This window comes from Equus quagga, chromosome 20, assembly GCF_021613505.1.
Source record: "Equus quagga isolate Etosha38 chromosome 20, UCLA_HA_Equagga_1.0, whole genome shotgun sequence".
Taxonomy (NCBI): domain Eukaryota; kingdom Metazoa; phylum Chordata; class Mammalia; order Perissodactyla; family Equidae; genus Equus; species Equus quagga.
In genome coordinates, this window is record NC_060286.1 from 42363386 (window position 1) to 42381301 (window position 17916).

Here is a 17916-nt window from a genome sequence, read left to right on the forward strand (position 1 = left end):
CGGTACCGTCTCAGAAACCGACTCGGGGGACGCAGAGGGGCTTCCCGACCCGGGCATCCGGACGGTGGTGCAGGGAGGCCGAGGGGAGGTCCCGGGGGCGGGGAACCGCCCTCTCCCAAAGGCAGAACCTTGGGGCTCCGGCGCTCCACTCGCAGTACCCCACGTGCTGGCCCGAATGGGGTGGCGGCCACGGCGGCTCCCTCTCTCCGCTCCTTAGTGTCCCGAGGTCCCTCAGGGCAGAGCCAGAGGCAGCTGAGGAGGCCGCCCCGAACTCACCTCGGCGCTCCGCACCGCAGCCCCGCCGCGGCGTCCCCTTTCCCTCTCGGCCCTGGTAGCCCACCTTCAGGCCGGGCGTGGATCACTGGCGCCGCAGCGGGGCCGCCCCGAGGCCTCGCCCGGGGGAGGAGCCGGCGGACGCCCCTCCACGCGGAGCGCGCCAGGTGAGCACGCGTGCGCAGTCGGGCCGTAAACAAGCCCGCCCCGTCCCCTCGGCCGGCCCCCGCCGGGCCGGCTCGCGGGTGGGAGGGGCCAGGAAGAAGAGGCGGGGGGGGAGAGCGAGAGCCCGGGACAGCGCCTGCGCGGTGGGCGTGATCCGGGCACTTAGGGCAGGATGAACGCTGCTTTCCAAGATGGCGACGGAGGGAGGAGGGAAGGAGATGAACGAGATTAAGACCCAATTCACCACCCGGGAAGGTCTGTACAAGCTGCTGCCGCACTCAGAGTACAGCCGGCCCAACCGGGTGCCCTTCAACTCGCAGGGATCCAACCCTGTCCGCGTCTCCTTCGTAAACCTCAACGACCAGTCTGGCAACGGCGACCGCCTCTGCTTCAATGTGGGCCGGGAGCTCTACTTCTATATCTACAAGGGGGTCCGCAAGGTACCGACCCGGGCGTCACCGGGGCCCGCCAGCGGCGCTGGCAGAGGCCGGGAGCAGGGCGGTGACAGCGGGGGCCAGGGTGACCGATGGGGGTGGCCGTCGCTCTTACTTTTGAGTGGGCCGGTAACTCCACTGGGGTGCTCCTGAGGAAGGGGGATTCAGGAGTGAGGAGGGTGGTGGCGGTGGTGTTTCGAAGGGGTGGGGGCGGTGGGAAGGGACCGTGGAGTGCGGGGTTCCGGCTGGGAGGCCCTGGCAGGGGCTGGCTGCCTCGTCTCCGGCAGGGTCCGTCAGGCTCTGACACGGCCAGGGAGCGGGCCTGCGAGTCCCCGGAAGAGGTGGGGTGGCCGTCTTGTCTGCGGAGACAGCCTCGCCTCCCGGGAGGGTTGAGAGTCTCGCTCTGGGTTGGAGAACAGGGGCGCGGGGCGGCTTGGGAAGGTCTATAAGGCGGAACCGGGGCTGGGAAGCGGAGGACCTGAGACTAGGTCAGAAAGGACCTGGTCGGCACCAAGGGCTACTCCACCTGCTGCCGCACTGACACTTCTAGGAGCCTCTCCTCTGGTGTTAACACTTTCTATTTCCAAAAACATCCGAGGGAGGATGGCTGTCACTGTTTCCGCCGAGGGAACCTTCTCCTGAGAGATTGTTAAAGAGGGTCATCTTGTCCCTTATAGTATGGGAAGGGCTGTGTGCTACACTTGGGAGGTCGAAATGATGCTTTCAGTGAACTAAGCTGGTTTCAGAGAGGGGTTTTCTGTGAGCGTGCCCAGGTCAGTCTTGTCCAACAAGTCTGACTGTGTCCCGAACAGGGAGGGATATGCCTTAAAAGCTGCTTTACGAGAACCATCCTTCTTTGCGGGCGACTTAACAGCAATTCTGTGAAGCATGTAATCATCCTTTAAAAATATCTCTTTAAAAGCAGCAATTTGTTAGAGTTTTCTTTCGTTGGCTACGTAACTTAGTTCTCATTGAGAACTGCTTACATTTGAGATAAGTGGTCCTTGACTTGACTGTTGGAAGAGTCAGGAAATTAATGCACCCCACAGCACCTAGGCATGGGAAGAGGCGGTAACAAATTAACTTATAAATGTCTCATTAGTGTGAAAATAGTTGTATGTAGCGAAGAGTGAACATTCTAGGATTTCATATATCCAGTTCCAGTAGAGTTGCTTGGTTACAAGAACTAAGGGTGTGGCAGTGGTATCTAAATGTAGCAAGTTGTCTCATTTGTTCAAGGTGAATGTTTTTTGTTAGTGTTTATGCTAAGTGTGCTACTGTGTTTGAGGTGTGCTCTTACTGAAAATAAATCGCTTGACTTTATTTTTTTTCCTTCGGAATTGGGAAAGTGTGAAGTGGTTAGTAGTCTAGGAGCTGAAGTTTTAGACTACTCCCACTTTGTCACTGACTTGTTGGGTGACCTTGGACGGATTATTTAACTTCCATCTGCACCTCTTTATTTTTATGTATTTATTTTTTCCTCTGCCCATGATTTTTTCTTTTTATTTATTTTTTGAAGAAGATTAGCCCTAAGCTAACAAATTCTAATACTCCTCTTTTTGCTGAGGAAGATTGGCCCTGCGCTAACATCCGTGCCCATCTTCCCCTGTTTTTATATGTGGGACGCCTGCCTCAGCATGGCTTGGTAAGCGGTGTGTAGGTCTGCACCTGGGATCCCGGTGGGCGAACCGGGCGGGCCCGCTGAAGTGGAATGTGTGAACTTAACCACTGAGCCACCGGGCAGGCCCCTGCATCTCTTTAAAAAGAGACTATTGCAGTGTACACTTTGTAATTTATGGTATAATGACCGTAATGGACTTTAACGTCCTGAAACACTCAGTAGATGTAAAATATAGTTAAAATAAGCACTAAGAATAAGTGTCAAACAGGAAGCTGCTATCTTGACATTCATACTAGGACTGAAAGGATTAGCTTTTTCTCTGGAAATAAGTTTAGAATTTTAAGCTATTAAAATTTATTTATATAAAAATTTGAAAAGTGCTTAAAAACCAAATTTATTAGCAATTACTAGCATAGGCATTACCTTTTTTTTAAAAAGGGCTCCTTGAAAGCATATTACTTTGAAGCATTCTAGTGGCAAACCTTATGTGGATCTGGTAGCCCTGGTATGTATCCTAAAAACCTGTCTCTTGCCTGGAAGTATCATAATAGTGTTCTCTTTTAGTAGGCTACTATTCAGTGAAGGGTAAAACTAGGAGAGCTTTTCAGAACTGCACTAAAAAAATTATTTTAAACAAGACAAATTAAACATGTAAATTTGCCTTTAGCTGCATCGTTTATTTGAACACTAACTTTTTTGGTAAAATTTCATTTTCATGTGGTAATATCTTGTAAATACATTTGCATCATATGGTGGACATTTCAACTCTTCTAGCCAATGTAATTTTTAAAAAATTTTCTTTTACATGAATGAGTTTGCATTTATTTATTGTTATTTCTGAGTAATGGTGATTGTTTTTGTGACTCTATTTACTGATTTTAAAATACAGAAAATAATTTTTCTTAATCTGAAAAGGATTAGGAATCTGAAAGGGATTAGGAATTATAAATCTGTTTTTGATTGTTGGTCATTTTGACTGTTTTTTTTCTTTCCGTTTTTTCTTTGGGACATATAAAGTTTTACAATTATTCGGATCATTTAGAAGGTCTAATTTGGATGAATACATTCAACTTAAATCTGAGTGTAAATTGAGTGGAAAATAGGTCTGTTAAAAAATTTAAATCATGAACTGTGTGCTGCCATTCCTGAAAGAAGTCCTGAGGAAATGGAGCGGATGAGGAGGTAGTCTAAAATCTAAGCTGAGGAGTGTAGTCTTGGCCCTTTTATAGCATTTACAGGTCAGTTTCTAGAGCTGGAAGGGACCTTAGAGTTTATGCAGTTTCCCTCCCTAGGAGAAAACCAAGCTGGAGAGGCTGTGCAAACCTCTGTTACAGTGTTTTTCTTGTGGTAAGGAAAATGAAACACAGCTGAATCTAAAGTAGCTGTCTTAGTGAGAAGAGGCTGATCAAGCTTTTTGGTCACACTGATACCATGTACTTGCAAGCACTTCAGAATTTACCCCGGCCTTTAGTAATGTATTATCTCATTGAATCTTGATAACAATCCTGTGAAGTAGATGAAAGCATCTTTTCATAATTGAAGTTCAGAATGGGGTTTCTTGTGTGAGGAGACATAGTTTTGTGAATTTATTTTGCTTAACTAAAGATAATATGAACTTTGATTTAATGCTGACACCAATCATTTCAACAAAGATTGGAGTGACTGCCGTGGTGATAATTATGCTGGGCAAGGCGATGTGCACTGTCCAAAGATGAGTGAGACCCTGTCCCCCCCCAAAGAACCTGGAACTGCGAGTTCTCAAACCTCCTTTTAGCATGCTGTGTTTCCCTCTTTTTAAACAAGAGGCTATTTTAGGATAAAGATTCTAAAGCTAACTGGGCTTATTGGATCAACCCTTCCATTTTATGGAAATCTGTTTTTACGTAAATGTGAATTGCCACCATTCATGTCTCAGCTTAAACGTTACTTCCTCAGCAAATCCTTCTTTGAATCCCCAGGCTAGATCAGTTTTCCCCATTACACGTTCTCATAGCATCCTGTACTTTGCCTTTCTAGCACTTTTCTCAATTTGTAATTCTCTGGGTGATAATCTGTCTCTTCTATAAAGAAAACTCCCTTAGGATAGGAACTTTTCTTTTCTGCTTTCTCTGTCTTCCTAGTGTCCAGCACAGTGTCCAGCATGGAGTAGGCCCTTACTGTTTATTTGTTGTGTGAATGACCAAATAAAGCGCCCACGTCCCTCTATGTCATACTTTAAAAGATCTTTAGAAGCTGAAAAACATACTCAATTTTGGGCCCAAAAGTAACCGGTACTTTTAGTAGCTCACATCTTTTTAAAGGCATTTAAAATTATTTTTAGAAGGTACCAAAGTTAGCGTTCTAACAATTGGGAAATTGTGTAGCAAGAGACAATGAGGTAATGGAAAGTAACCAAATGGTGCAGTTTACTTTTGATCTGCTTCTCTTAACCAGTGTTACCTCCCGGACCTATGTACTAACGAACAGCTTTTTAAAACTGTGCTCAGAGTTACCTAACATTCAAGCTAAAGAACTCTCCGCCCCCCATCTTAAGATTCCAGGTCATAAATATACTGCCCAGAGATGTTATCGAAGTAATTCATACAATAGGTGGGAAGTAGATGTAGATGGCTTCCAAGGCCTTTTCAAGGTTATGTGATTGTGTGTCAATAACAGTTTTTTTAAATTAACTATTTTGAGAGGTTTTTTTTTTTTTCTTTTTTGCAGGGGAAGATTCACCCTAAGCTAAAATTGCCAAACTTCCTCCTTTTTTCTTCTCCCCCCGCCCCCCCAAAGCCCCAGTACAAAGCTGTGTATAGTTGTAAGTTCTTCTGGTTCTTCTATGTGAGCCACTGCCACAGCATGGCTGTGACAGACAAGTGGTATAGTTCTGCGTCCAGGAATCAAACGCGGGCCACCAAAGTGGAGTGTGCTAAACTTTAACCACTAGGCCATCAGGGCTGACTCTCGATAATTTTTTAATGAAAATAAATGTATCTTTCTATTGGGAAGATGTATTCTTGTCCTGGACTTACTTCCTGCTTCTTGAGTGGCAATTGGGAAGAGTGGGGTGTGTTGTGAAAGCAAGCTGAAAAGATTGTGATTCTAGGTCTTTATGCTAGAAAAAGCTTTGTACTCACCATGTTGAGATGAAGCTGGGGCCAGAAGAAGAGTCAGTTAGTAACAGCTAAAATATTTTTAGAGCCAGAGTTATCTGGGAAAGTAGTGGATTGACTCGGGAGAGGATGAGCATGCTGGACGGGAAATGTTCTGTCTCTTTGTCAGACTGTCGGCCTACCTGTTGGTGACTGAGGGACTCATGCTTTGTGTGGAGAGGGGAGCGAGATGCTCTTTAATGATTTTTTCCTTCAGACTAGTTTTAGATACTGGACTTCTCCAGAGAAGGTCATGTTTACACCCTTCTCCCCATTTGTGATTTTCACACCTCTTTGCTTCCCATTTATAGTTTAGAAAGAGGCTTGGAAGTCTAGAAGTTTTTATATCAAATTTACTTTGAGAACTTTTGTACTTAATTTAGTAGGGCACATGTGGAATTGAGTGGAAACCTGTATTTTTTTTCCATTGAGGGATACCTAATGGCTTAGGAAATATTGATAAAGATTTATTTATTTAACTATAGAATCTTATATACTGAGGGGAAAGCATCTTAATTTATCACTTAAAGCAGGCCCGAGAAACTTTCATATAACACCTTTGTTCTCTTGACCTTGAAGAGGAGAATGGTGATGAGATTTTCAAAGGCTCTGCCAGTGGATATGAGCAATGGTAAGAAACTCCCAGAATATGTCAGTGAAATCCATGAGATAGTCATGAATGTCATTCTTTCAGCAAGTATTTATGGGACATACCTGCCAGATATGAGGTACTGTTCTAGATGCTTAGTGCAGACAGAGTGTCTGCCTTCAAGAAACTTGTCACCTATATTTATCATCATTGAGTTACTCTGATGACTTAATTTATTTAAGTATTTATTGTGCTTTGGTAGAAAACTTGAGCAATAATCAAAACATAGTGGATTTTGTCACTAACTAGTTTGGCTATATGCCTAAAGAACCTTGTTTTAAAAATAAATGTGAAGATTTTTCTAGTCTGGTATTTGATGTCTTAGAGAACAATTTTATTTATATTTCAGTGAGGCTTATTTGTGCAGAAATATGAAATGTGGTTTTCCTTGGTTATTTAGGAGTAGACATCAAAAATAGAAATCTAATTGGTAGACATTCTCACTTTTCATTTTCAGGACATTTAAAATTATCTGAGAATATCAGTGACAAGTTATCTTATTCTCTGAACATTTGGCATCTATTTTTTATAATAGAATATGAGGTATGTCTTACTTTAAAAAAAATAATCTTCATTCATCAAGTGTTTATTGCAGAACTGTTCTGTGCAAGGCATTGCTGTCTATTGTGGGTGATGGGAAGGTGCATTAGGACGCTTCCTGGTTGTAAGGAGCTGTATTTTTGTTCTGATAATTGTAATAGAAAGCAGAAGCTGTGTGCTCTGCACACAGCATTAAACTATACAAGTATCAAGTGGAATTAAGGAGTGAAGGTGAATAGAGGATTATTTCTCTGCCTAGTAGGAAAAGAATATTGAGTTGGATTTCAAATAGATGATTTGACCCAAAATATGTACAAATCACAGTTTTATAAATTTTAAAACATGTAGCCTTATATTTCTAATTTCAGAAATGCTTTATCTTCATTTCTGATTGAGCTTTATTTGGCATTTGCTCTTTTAGCATTTTTCTCAACTTCACAGCTTCTCTGGCAATTGGTAATTTGTAAGTTGAATAATGTTTTGCATTGTTAGTTCTATTTTGTAATATGGATTTTTAAAAAGTAGGGTATATTGTACTAAAAGCAGCCAAGTCAATCTGTACTACACTTTATCTTATTTTGTAGCAGTTGGAAAATGTACTTGAAACTATAGATGTTATATGAAAGAAGCAAGAATCATTCATGAGGAAGGAATTTATAAGGTTTTTATATTTTAAAAGTAAGAATAGGAATACTTTAACATATTCTCAAGTGACCACACTGTGGATTATCCCTGTGACCTGAAGCTCTTTCTCCTTTGGTTGGTTCACAACCAGCTCACTGCTGTGCTGTGCTTTTTTTTCCTGCTACAGCATAACCGATACAGGTGCTCGTTCTCTACTTTGATCTTCTTTTCAGAGGCTCTGTCTTATCTTAATGTTTCATTTAATAAATATTTGAGTGGTTTTGTGTGAAAAGCAGTGTACTAGACTATGGGAAATCAACAAGTATGAGATATGATCCCTGACCTTGAGAGGATTATCATCTAACCATGGAGGCAAGATATTCACACACTCATTCATTCTATCAAGATTTATTGAGGGCCTGCTCTATGTTGTTGTTGAGACAGAATCTCTACCATCAAGGAGTTCACAGTCCAGTGGAATCATAAATGGCTTATTCATCCAATTAACTTTTATTGGACCTGTAGACCCAAAGAGAAATAAGATATAGTCCCTGGCTAAAGTGCCTATACTCTAGCAATGAGATGGACGAGTAAATAGTGGTGAGATGTACAGACAGTGTCTGCTGTTTTAGACAGTATTCGCTCATTAGGGCTTCTTAATCTGAATAGAATTTAGGGGGTATGTCAACCTAGATGGGGAAAAGTAGTTTACATCTTTATTTTTACAACCTCTAACTGAATTTTAACGTGTCCTTTATTGATGAATATTGGCAACAAATCACAGTAGTAACAGACCTGTGACTTTACCAGTGAAAATCACAGATGTTTGCCTGTCATGTTATGGTTGTTGCAGCCATATCAGATATCATTTACACTCATCACTACTTTGAGATTACAGTAGTTAGTGGATCTGCTGTTAGAGCTTGTTATTCAATGTGAGATAAACTTTTAAAAATCCTGAATTTGTTTTAGTACAACTATTTTAATATAACTGATCTCTTTTGTAATCTTTTGTATTTAAAAATATTGTGAGAAGGAGTCCATGGCACAGAAAGTATAAGTGCCCTGATTTAACTAAGTCTTGGCTTGCCTTCTTTAGTGTCATATGTGTGGCTGAATGTAAGGAAGGTAACTGGTTTCTTCTGTCCTGTTAAGGGAAACTTTTAGTTTCTTGAAGAGGTCTCTGGTACTTGTGGTGGTTTTTTACTCAGCAGTTAATTACCTAGAATTCTAAGTTGGCCATGCCGTGCGCTTCTTTTCCTTTTCTTCCCGATCATTGTTTTGCCCTTGCTCCCCGATAGAGGGAGGGATGCGAGAACTACTCTGCAAGATTCTTTGCCCATTAAGTCCGGATAGTAGATGACTGCGATGGAACGTTTGTCTCGATTGCAGTGAGAACTTAGGGAGGCTTTCACAAGGTCGCATTTGAACTGAATCCTGATGAGTGAGTGGGCTGAAGCGGGAGGGGATTCTAAACAAGAGAAGCAGAACCCAAGGCCTAAGGATATGGCATTTGATGGCTGCTTCTGGACTCATGAGCTGCATTGTGAGGGTTGAAGCTTCTGCGAGGTTTGGGAGGATAGGGTTATCTTCCTTAGTGGTGATCATTTAAATGTTGGTTATATCCTAGCTTCCAGAACTCTTAGTGTGATTTTTAAAAAGATTTTTTTTTTAAGGCATTTTCTTTCTTTTGGTGCTACTTCTGAGGTAATGTACTGCATTAGTACTTTATCCTCCTTTGGGACTCTTAGTGTATTACCCTCTTTCAGGACTCAGTCATCAGATTGAATCAAAAGCACCCCTCTTTGGGCCCTCGTCACCTCCGTTTCTCAGTGATTTAGCTCCTGCCACACTGCCACTCTCTTCAGCATACCCTTGTCTTAAATGCTGTGGTTAATCAGCATAACCCCCGGCACACGCTCTCAGTTCTAACTCGGGCTAAATTGCATCCTACAGCAAATGTGTTATTTTCTGTTTTAAAAAAAGGAGGGAAAAAATCCTTTCTGGCTCCCACCCACTCCCTGTGGGTCTTTTGCCTGGGGCAGCTACTGCCCTATTTCTCAGCTACTCCTTAGAGCAAAGCTCCTCTAGTTGTCTAAGATGTCTGGACCCTCAAAGTGTGGTCTGCAGACCAGCACCATCAGTGTAGTCATCCGGGAGCTTGTTGGAAGTGCAGAATTGAGCCCCACTCCACACTTACAGAATCAGAATCTACATTCTAAGAGGGTCCCTGGTGATTCACATGCTTACGAATGTTGGAGAAGCATTGGACTTCGCCAGCTTTCTCTGATTCTTTCACTGCCTCTTCAGACTTACTCCAGTCAAATTATTGTACTTTCTTGCCATCTATTTTAAGTGTACAATTCAATGATTTTTAGTAAATTTACCAAGTTGCACAACTATTACCATAATCCAGTTTTAGAACATGAGGGATTGTTTTTAAATTTAAGTTTGTGTAAGTTTCAGTTATGCTAGATGAATAAATCTAGAGATCTGCTGTATGACATAGTGCCTATAGTTAACAATACAGTATTGTGCACCTCAAAATTTGTTAAGAGGAAAGATCTCACGTGAAGTGTTCTTACCACAAAAAAACAAAACAAAGGGATACATGGAAGCTCTGGGAGGTGATGGATCTGTCTGTTACCTTGATTGTGGTGATGGTATCGTGGATGTTTGCATGTGTCCACATCATCAAATTGTACACGTTTAATATGTGGAGTTCTTTTATACTTCAAAATTTAATTTTGTGTTTAATTATGTAAATGTTTAATTATGTAAAACATTTATGCGGTTCCAACATCAGAACTATAAAATAGGGTTTATATTCAGAGAGGTCTAGCTTCCATTTCTGTCCTCCCCCCTCAGTTCCCTTCCTCTCTATAATCATTTTATTTGTGTTTGACTCATCCTTTTGTTGTTATGAGAATAAGATGACATTGGAGCAGAGATTTGAAGGAATTGAGGGAGTTTACTATGTATGGTATTTTGCATTTTGTTTTTTTCTGTTTAATGAAATATATTGGAGATCTTTCCATATTAGTAAATAGAGAGCATCTTCATTTTTTCTTACAATTGCTTTATACTCTATGCTGTGGATGTACCATAATTTATTTATTTTTATTTTTTTGAGGAAGATTAGCCCTGAGCTAACATCTGCCGCCAATCCTCCTCTTTTTTGCTGAGGAAGACTGGCCCTGAGCTAACATCTGTGCCCATCTTCCTCTACTTTACATGTGAGACGCCTACCACAGCATGGCTTGACAAGTGGTACCATGTCCACACCCGAGATCCGAACCTGCAAACCCCGGGCCACTGAAGCGGAACGTGCGGACTTAACCGCTGCACCACCAGGCCAGCCCCTACCATAATTTATTTAACCAGATGACTTGATCATTCTGTTTTGTTTTTTAAATTACAAATAATGGTGCAGTGAATAACTTTGCATGTATATTAATTTGCACATAGGGAGGTTTATCTAGAACTATTTCCATAGGAGGTGCTACTGGGTCATATGGTAAATTCATGTACATTTTTGATAGATATTAATCAAGTTGCCCTCCATAGGGAGAGTTGTACTGTTTTGTATTCCCACTTGAGAGCGCCTGTTTCACCACAGCCTCACCAGTAGAGTGTGTCGTCACACTTTTGCATTTGCTCTGATAGGTGAGAAATTAGTGTAATTTTTTTATTGTTTTTCCCTTGTGACAAGTGAGGTTGAACATCTTTCTCTATATTAAGAGCAAAATGTCTTTCTTTTTCTGTGAACTGTCTATTTCATATCCCCTGCCCATTTTTCTTTTGGGTTGTTGGACATGTTGATTTTTTTTTAAAAAAGGAGCTCTTTATGTAATAGGGAGATTAGCCCTCTGTCTGTGATATGAATTACAGATTTTTTTTCTTGCCAGGTTGTCATCTGTCTTGTAAGTTTGCTTAGGAGTATGTGTGTTTGTTTTTGCCCTGAAGAATGTTCATATTTTTTGTAGTTAAATTTATAAAATTTGTAAATTTTCTTTTATACATTTTTATAGGTAATTTTGAGCCCCAGTTTTATTGTGTGTTAACGAGTTGCCATTCTCCAAGGCTTAAATAAGAACTAAAAGATTTATGTCTTAATATTTGAGAATTAAGTTTAACAAAGTTTAAAAACAAAGTTTTAAACCTTTAAAACAAGTTTAACAAAGTTAAGCAAGAGATAAACATTGGAATGTGTGTAAAAGGAGCTAGTGGACAGTGATTTACTAGTGGTTTTTAGGATTTAGCATAACTTGAATATATTATAATATTAGGGATGTTTTGTTTTGCAGCTAACAGGAACCCCCCAACTCAAACTAGTTTAAAAGGGGATGCATTGAGTTATGTCATTGAAAATTCCAGCAGTAATGTGGGCTTCAGTCATGGTTTGATCAGGGTGCGAGCTCTGTTTTGCCAAGATTCTCTTGGTTCTGCTTTCCATCTTTGTCAGTCTGGCATAGGTGGCAAAATGGTGATAAAGGTTCTAGGCTTCACATTTCTGTAGCACAGGGACCAGAATGAGAGTCAGTATCCAGGATAATAATGAACAACTCTTCTAGTTACTTTCTCAGAAGAATAAGGAAGATTGTTTCACAGAATCCCCCAGGAAACCTTCTTTCATTGCCCCAAATTGGATTACCAGCCTATTCCTGTGGCCAAGGAAATATTATACACTGGTTGACCTGAGTTTTGGCTAACCCACACCTTTAGCAAGGGGATTGGATTATCCAATACCCTTATTGCTCTGGAGCCCAGTCTGGAGCTGCAGTGTGAGTAGATTCCAAACAGGAGAATAGATATAGATAGACACTAGGCAATCGAGACGTGCACACCACACTGAGAGTCTTAGACTGGGTTAGGTATTGGGGACCCAGACTTAATAGACACAGTTTTGCGCTCTGGAGAAGAACTCACGGTGAGATGGATCAGTAAAGCATGCAATACACTGTAGTGGGCACATTGAGCATGGCTTGGGCGGCATTGCACTCCTGCGTGGTTTAAAAACCCCTTTCCTTTGCTCTTGCTCTTTGTCTACTATGAATGTCCTCCCGCCTTTTCACACAACGTTGAAATTTTTTGTTTGACTCTCCAGCTCCTCCACTAGGCTATGAATCTTGGGGGCAGAAACCATCTTACTCATCCATATCTATCACGGTGCCTGTACGTAGTAGGCACATTGTGTTCAATTGCAAATAAATGAATTGGTTGAGTTTATAGTCCTCTAAGGATTTACTTGAGTAAATTAGATAATCTTTCAGACTCCCTGTCACAAGCCAAATATGGTGAGTGTTACTTAGCAAAGCTTACAGAGGTAGGCTTGCCAGCCCCTTTTGCATTGATTGAGAGGCTCCTAGAAATTAGTCACAACCTCGAATCTTGTGCTGTTAGAGTTCTTCGGGACTAACCCAGCAGGAGGCTGTCTAGTGTCTTGATTGCCTAGAGTGAGCTTTGTTTGGAAGCTACATTTTCCTTATTCTGGTGTCTTGGAAAAAAGTGCTCACGCTCTTCCCTTCCCATCCCTTCGTCCTTCTTTTTGCTTAATTCTAGGCATTGCACAGGTCCTTACATTGGTCTATTTTCCCCTCTTGATTTTGGAATAGGTGTACATGTAGCTAGCAAGACTGGGGGTAATATTAGCTCAGCTAATTAAAAATGGTGGGTGTTATGCTCAGGGCTTTCCGTGATGCGGCAGCAGTTTGCGTTTCGCAGGGAGCTCAGAGAGAGGGGTGCAGGTGGAGCTGGAAAGGCTTTGCAGTGTCCTGACTGCTACTCTGCAAAGTACAGCACTAGACTAGGCATAGGTCCATTTGCCACTCCTCCTTTGGAGCGTTTGTCCTTAGACTCATGCTGTCTTTCTCACGGCCATATTATGACTTCCTGGCTGCCTCTGCCCATTGAAGACTTTGGCACTGGCCTCACAGCCTTCCTTTCCCCTCCAGTTCCTGCCATCATCTTGGGTAGTTGCATGTCCACCACATGACCCATCAGGCACCTTGGCTCCTTGGTTTCTAAGCTTCCATGTTCACCCCCAGTGACCTTCTTTGGTCCACCTCTGGCATGCTCTCCGTAGTGACACTCTGGGTCTTGTCATCAGCTGTAACAGCTTCAGCTCCAAAATTACTAATTCAGATAGAAACAGTTATCCTTCTGCTCCAATGTGACCTTGGCTCCCACTGGTCTATTTTCTCCAGGATACTGGTTACTCCACTTCTTTGTGCCACATCCATTGGACATCGTGCAGCACACAACTTCCTTGACCTGTCAGCAGCATTTGACACAGTTGATTATCTTCTCTTTATTGAAACACTCTTTGTCATGAAACTTTTTTTTTTTTTTTTTTGAGGAAGATTAGCCCTGAGCTGATATCTGCCACCAGTCCTTCTCTTTTTGCTGAGGAAGCCTGGTCCTGAGCTAACGTCCATGCCCATCTTCCTCTACTTTATATGTAGGATGCCTACCACAGCATGGCTTGCCAAGCGGTGCCATGTCTGCACCCGGGATCCGAACCGGGGAACTCTGGACTGCCAAAGTGGAACATGCGCTCTTAACCCCTATGCCACTGGGCCAGCCCCTGTCATGACACTTTAATCTTGACTTACTTTCTCCCTTTCTGGCCCACATCTTTCTCACTACCTCACCTCCTTTGCCAGGTCCTTCTACTCTACCTAGTCCTTAACTGGATTTGCTTTTGACTCAATCCTATTCCCTTTTCTTTTCTCACTCCCATTATAGGTCTCTTACTGTATCTGTATCTTTTGTTCCTAAAATTATTTGTTTATGCCTTTTCTCCCCCCTCAAAAGGAAAAAGTAATTATTGCAACAAATTAATCCGGTGGATATTCCCTTGAAAGCACAATCCCTTTGTTAGGGCAATTAAAATTATATTACGTGTGCTCCAGCAGAGTTCTATCTCTGTCACTGTCAACTCTGCATCTTCCTTCTTGATAGTGACTTTTGCCATTTCCTTCTCCTGCTCCTGTTGTCTTTTGCTTTCTGGACCATCTGTCTGCTGTCATGGCTGTAGCCATCTCCTGGTTGGAACTGTGGCTCCCCTCTTCTGCAGAGCTGTGACCTGCTGCAGAGTGCTGGGGCTCAGGTTTCTGCTGCTCTCAAGCAGCTGCTGGGCTCAGTCACCAATTTGAGCTTCATCCCCTCATTCATATTTTACTTTTTTTCTTGAATAGACTTAGAAGAATTTGTCAATTAAAATTTTATTTCAAAGAATTAACTTCTGTTTCTTTGTTTTCTGTTTTGGTAATATCTGTTGTTATCTTTATTTCCCTTCTGTTTTCTTTAGGTTTAGTATATTCTTTTTCTAGCTTTCTCAGTTGAAAACAGATTTATCAGCATTTCTTACTTTTTTTTTTCTTGGTGAGGAACATTGGCTCTGAACTAACATCTGTGCCAAACTTTCTCTATTTTGTATGTGGGGCACCGCCACAGCATGGCTTGATGAGTGGAGTGTGGGTCTGTGCCTGGGATCCAAACCCGCGAACCCTGGGCCACCAGAGCAGAGCATGTCAACTTAATCACTACACCACCAGGCCAGCCTCTTACTTTTTAATGATGTGCTCAAGGCTGTGGAGTTCTCTCCAAGTATTGCTTTAACAGTCTCCTATATATTGGATATATGGTAATATCAGTGTCATTAAGATGTAAATATTTTGTTATTTCCATTTTTATTCCCTCTTTAACCTTTGTATTTCTAAGGCATTTTTTAGTTTCTATTCACGGTGTTTAATTTTGTTATTGATTAACTTATTGGCATTGTATGGTGATAGAGTGTTTTTTGATATCAGTTATTCGAAATGTTGATGAGCCTGTTTCTTTGTGATCTAATTAAAATGTCCCATGTATTTTTAAAAGAATGTATATCCTCTGTTTGTCAGGCTCAGAGTGACATATCTCTGTGTGTTCGATCAAGTTTTTAATGCTCACATTGTCCTTTTCTTTACAAGTTTTATGACTGCCTTATTTGTCAATTTCTGATAGATATATTAAATTTCTCACTGTGATGCTGGACTCGTCAGTTTCTCTTTGTCACTTTTTGCTTTGTGTTACACTCAGAGTTGTTCATCTTTGTGGATTGTTCTTTGTATTGGGATAGTGTGCTCTTCCTTAGCTCTATTTTTTGCCCTAAAGTCTCTTTTGAGGATTGGAAAATCAATTTATTTTTGTTAGAATTTGCATGGGATGTCTTTCTCTTCCCTATTTTCAACTTATTTATGAAGTTTTGTTTTTGATGTGTCTTTTTGGTCCTCTGGAATGTTTTCTCTTTCCTTGGTGTCCTGGACACTTATTCTCCTTACCTCCCTCCCTCCCCCACCTACTTTCCTTCTATTAGGAATTCCTCTTGATTTTATCTCCAAAGGAAATCTTGAATACATTTACGTTTGTTTTCATTGCCCTCACTCATCTCACCAATGCCTTCTGATTTCTTTCTGCTTTGCTCTTGCTCCTATCTAATTTATTTTCTATACAATAGCCAGAGTGATCTTTAGAGATGTGAATCTGATTGTCACTCCCAGGCTTAAAATCTTTCAGTGGTTCTTGTTTTTAGCATTAACAACAAGATTATTGACATGGCCTACTAGGCCCTGCATGAGCTGGCCCTTTGCTCACCTTATTATCCTCTCTCCCTTTTACTATATCTTTCTGACTCACTGGCTTCCTTTTAATTTTTCTAGCAAGCCTTGCCCTTATTGCCACAGATTCTTCTTAGATGCTGTTTCCGTTGCCTGGAATGTACTTCCACTCCGCAACCTTTCACCTCTTTAATTCCTCTTCCTTCAAATCTTAACATATGTCATTTTTGTCCAAGCCTCTTACCCTGACTCCTAGACTAGGTCGAGTCTCCTCTTACCCTCTGCCAGGTCATCCCTCTAGCACAGGTCATGATGATAATGTCCCTCTTCTCCCTGCCCCCTAAACTAGAGTGCACTCAGGAGGGCTGGTTTTATCTAATTCATTGCTGAGTTCCCTTTGTCTAGCTCAGTGCCTTTGATGCATTATAGGCACTCTATAAATATTTGAGTGAATGAATAAATTATGTGGCTGTTGTCTGTTTATTGACAATGGATAGATTACTGTAGTAAGCATATTATCTTGTATGCAGTTGGTATTTGATTAAATATTTTAAATGAATTAATCTCTCTGATCTTTGTCATTTGTGTTTTATGAGATAATGTATTTAAAGAAGAGCAAGCTGTTATGTGTACCCCATTTCTCTCCACCTTAATCCTCTCTTCCCCCTTCTCTCATACGTACTTCTTACCTTAGCACCGGCAACAGGTGGAGGCTTGAAAGAAAGCTGAGAAATCTGTTCAGGTTAAAAGGTTTTCTTAGAGAGGAAGTCTGCTAACCATTCAGATCACTAAAATAAGTTTGCCCTGTGGGAACTTGTCCTTCATTGGCAATAGTAAAAGAGAAACATTTTTTCTCCTTAAAGTTAAAAGTAGGGTATGTTCACGGTAGAAAATTTGGAAAATTCAAGGACAAAAAAAATCCCATATCCCACACTGTTAATATTTTGATATTTTTCCTGCCAGTCCTTTTTTGGTGCTCAGTTATATATTTTAGGCATACTTTAGGTCGCTAATACCTAATATTGTGCCTGGTGCAGTGTAGATGCTCATTAAGTATTTAGAGAATGAACTCAGGTCTGTGTTCTTTTCCACCGTAAAATCTTCTGCAGCTTCCTAATTTTGTGTATAGATAATCATTGCTTTTTGTTGGTGGTGTTCATAACCTGTTTTAGAGTAGTGGAGCTTTATATGCAAGTGTGATTTTTTTTTTTAATGAACCTATTAGATCATTGTAAAAGTTGCTTGGCTCAATACTTTGGAGTCACCCGTGGCTTCTTTCTTTTTCTCAGTCTACTTCCTATCCTTCAGTAAAGGCTGTTGGCTCTGCCTTAAAATAATATCCAGAATCTGATCACTTCCTACCTCTACCACTACTCGCCTAGTTGAAGGGAGCATCATCTCTCACTTGGATTATTACAGTGGCCTCCAAGTGGGCTCCCTCCCTCTACCCTTGCATCTTACAGTCTCTTCTGATGGCAACCAGAGTGATCTTTTCAACAAGATAGGTGAGATCATATTTCTCCACTGCTTAAAACTTTCTAATGCTTTTCCATATCATTTAGAATAAGGTCTGTATTCCTTATTATGATCTGGTGCTTTCCCTTTCCCCAAACCCCCAGTGTGATTTGCTTCCTCACTCCCTCCTACTCCGTCCATTCTGTTCCTTGAAGAGGAGCCCACCAAGCACATTCCACCCTCAGAGCCAGTGCACGTGCTGGTCCCTCTGATGAGAATCCTTTCCTGGGGTTGCCACAGAATTGGCTTCCTCACGTCTTCATATGTCTGCTCAAATGTGATCCTGTCAGAGAAATTTTCTATTACTCCTACTCAGAAAAGTACTACAATCACCCTTCCACCTCAGTCCCTCGACTCTGTT

The 17916-nt window shown here is 41.5% G+C and overlaps 1 protein-coding gene across 1 annotated transcript in view; it reads left to right on the forward strand.

Moving 5' to 3' along the window:
* The first annotated feature begins 599 nt into the window (after positions 1 to 599).
* WDR20 (WD repeat domain 20) overlaps positions 600 to 17916 on the forward strand; it is a 55851-nt gene continuing 38534 nt past the window's right edge. The window contains 1 exon segment of the mRNA XM_046647218.1: positions 600 to 878. Within this exon segment, the coding sequence (XP_046503174.1) occupies positions 630 to 878 (249 nt within the window). The 5' untranslated portion in view covers positions 600 to 629.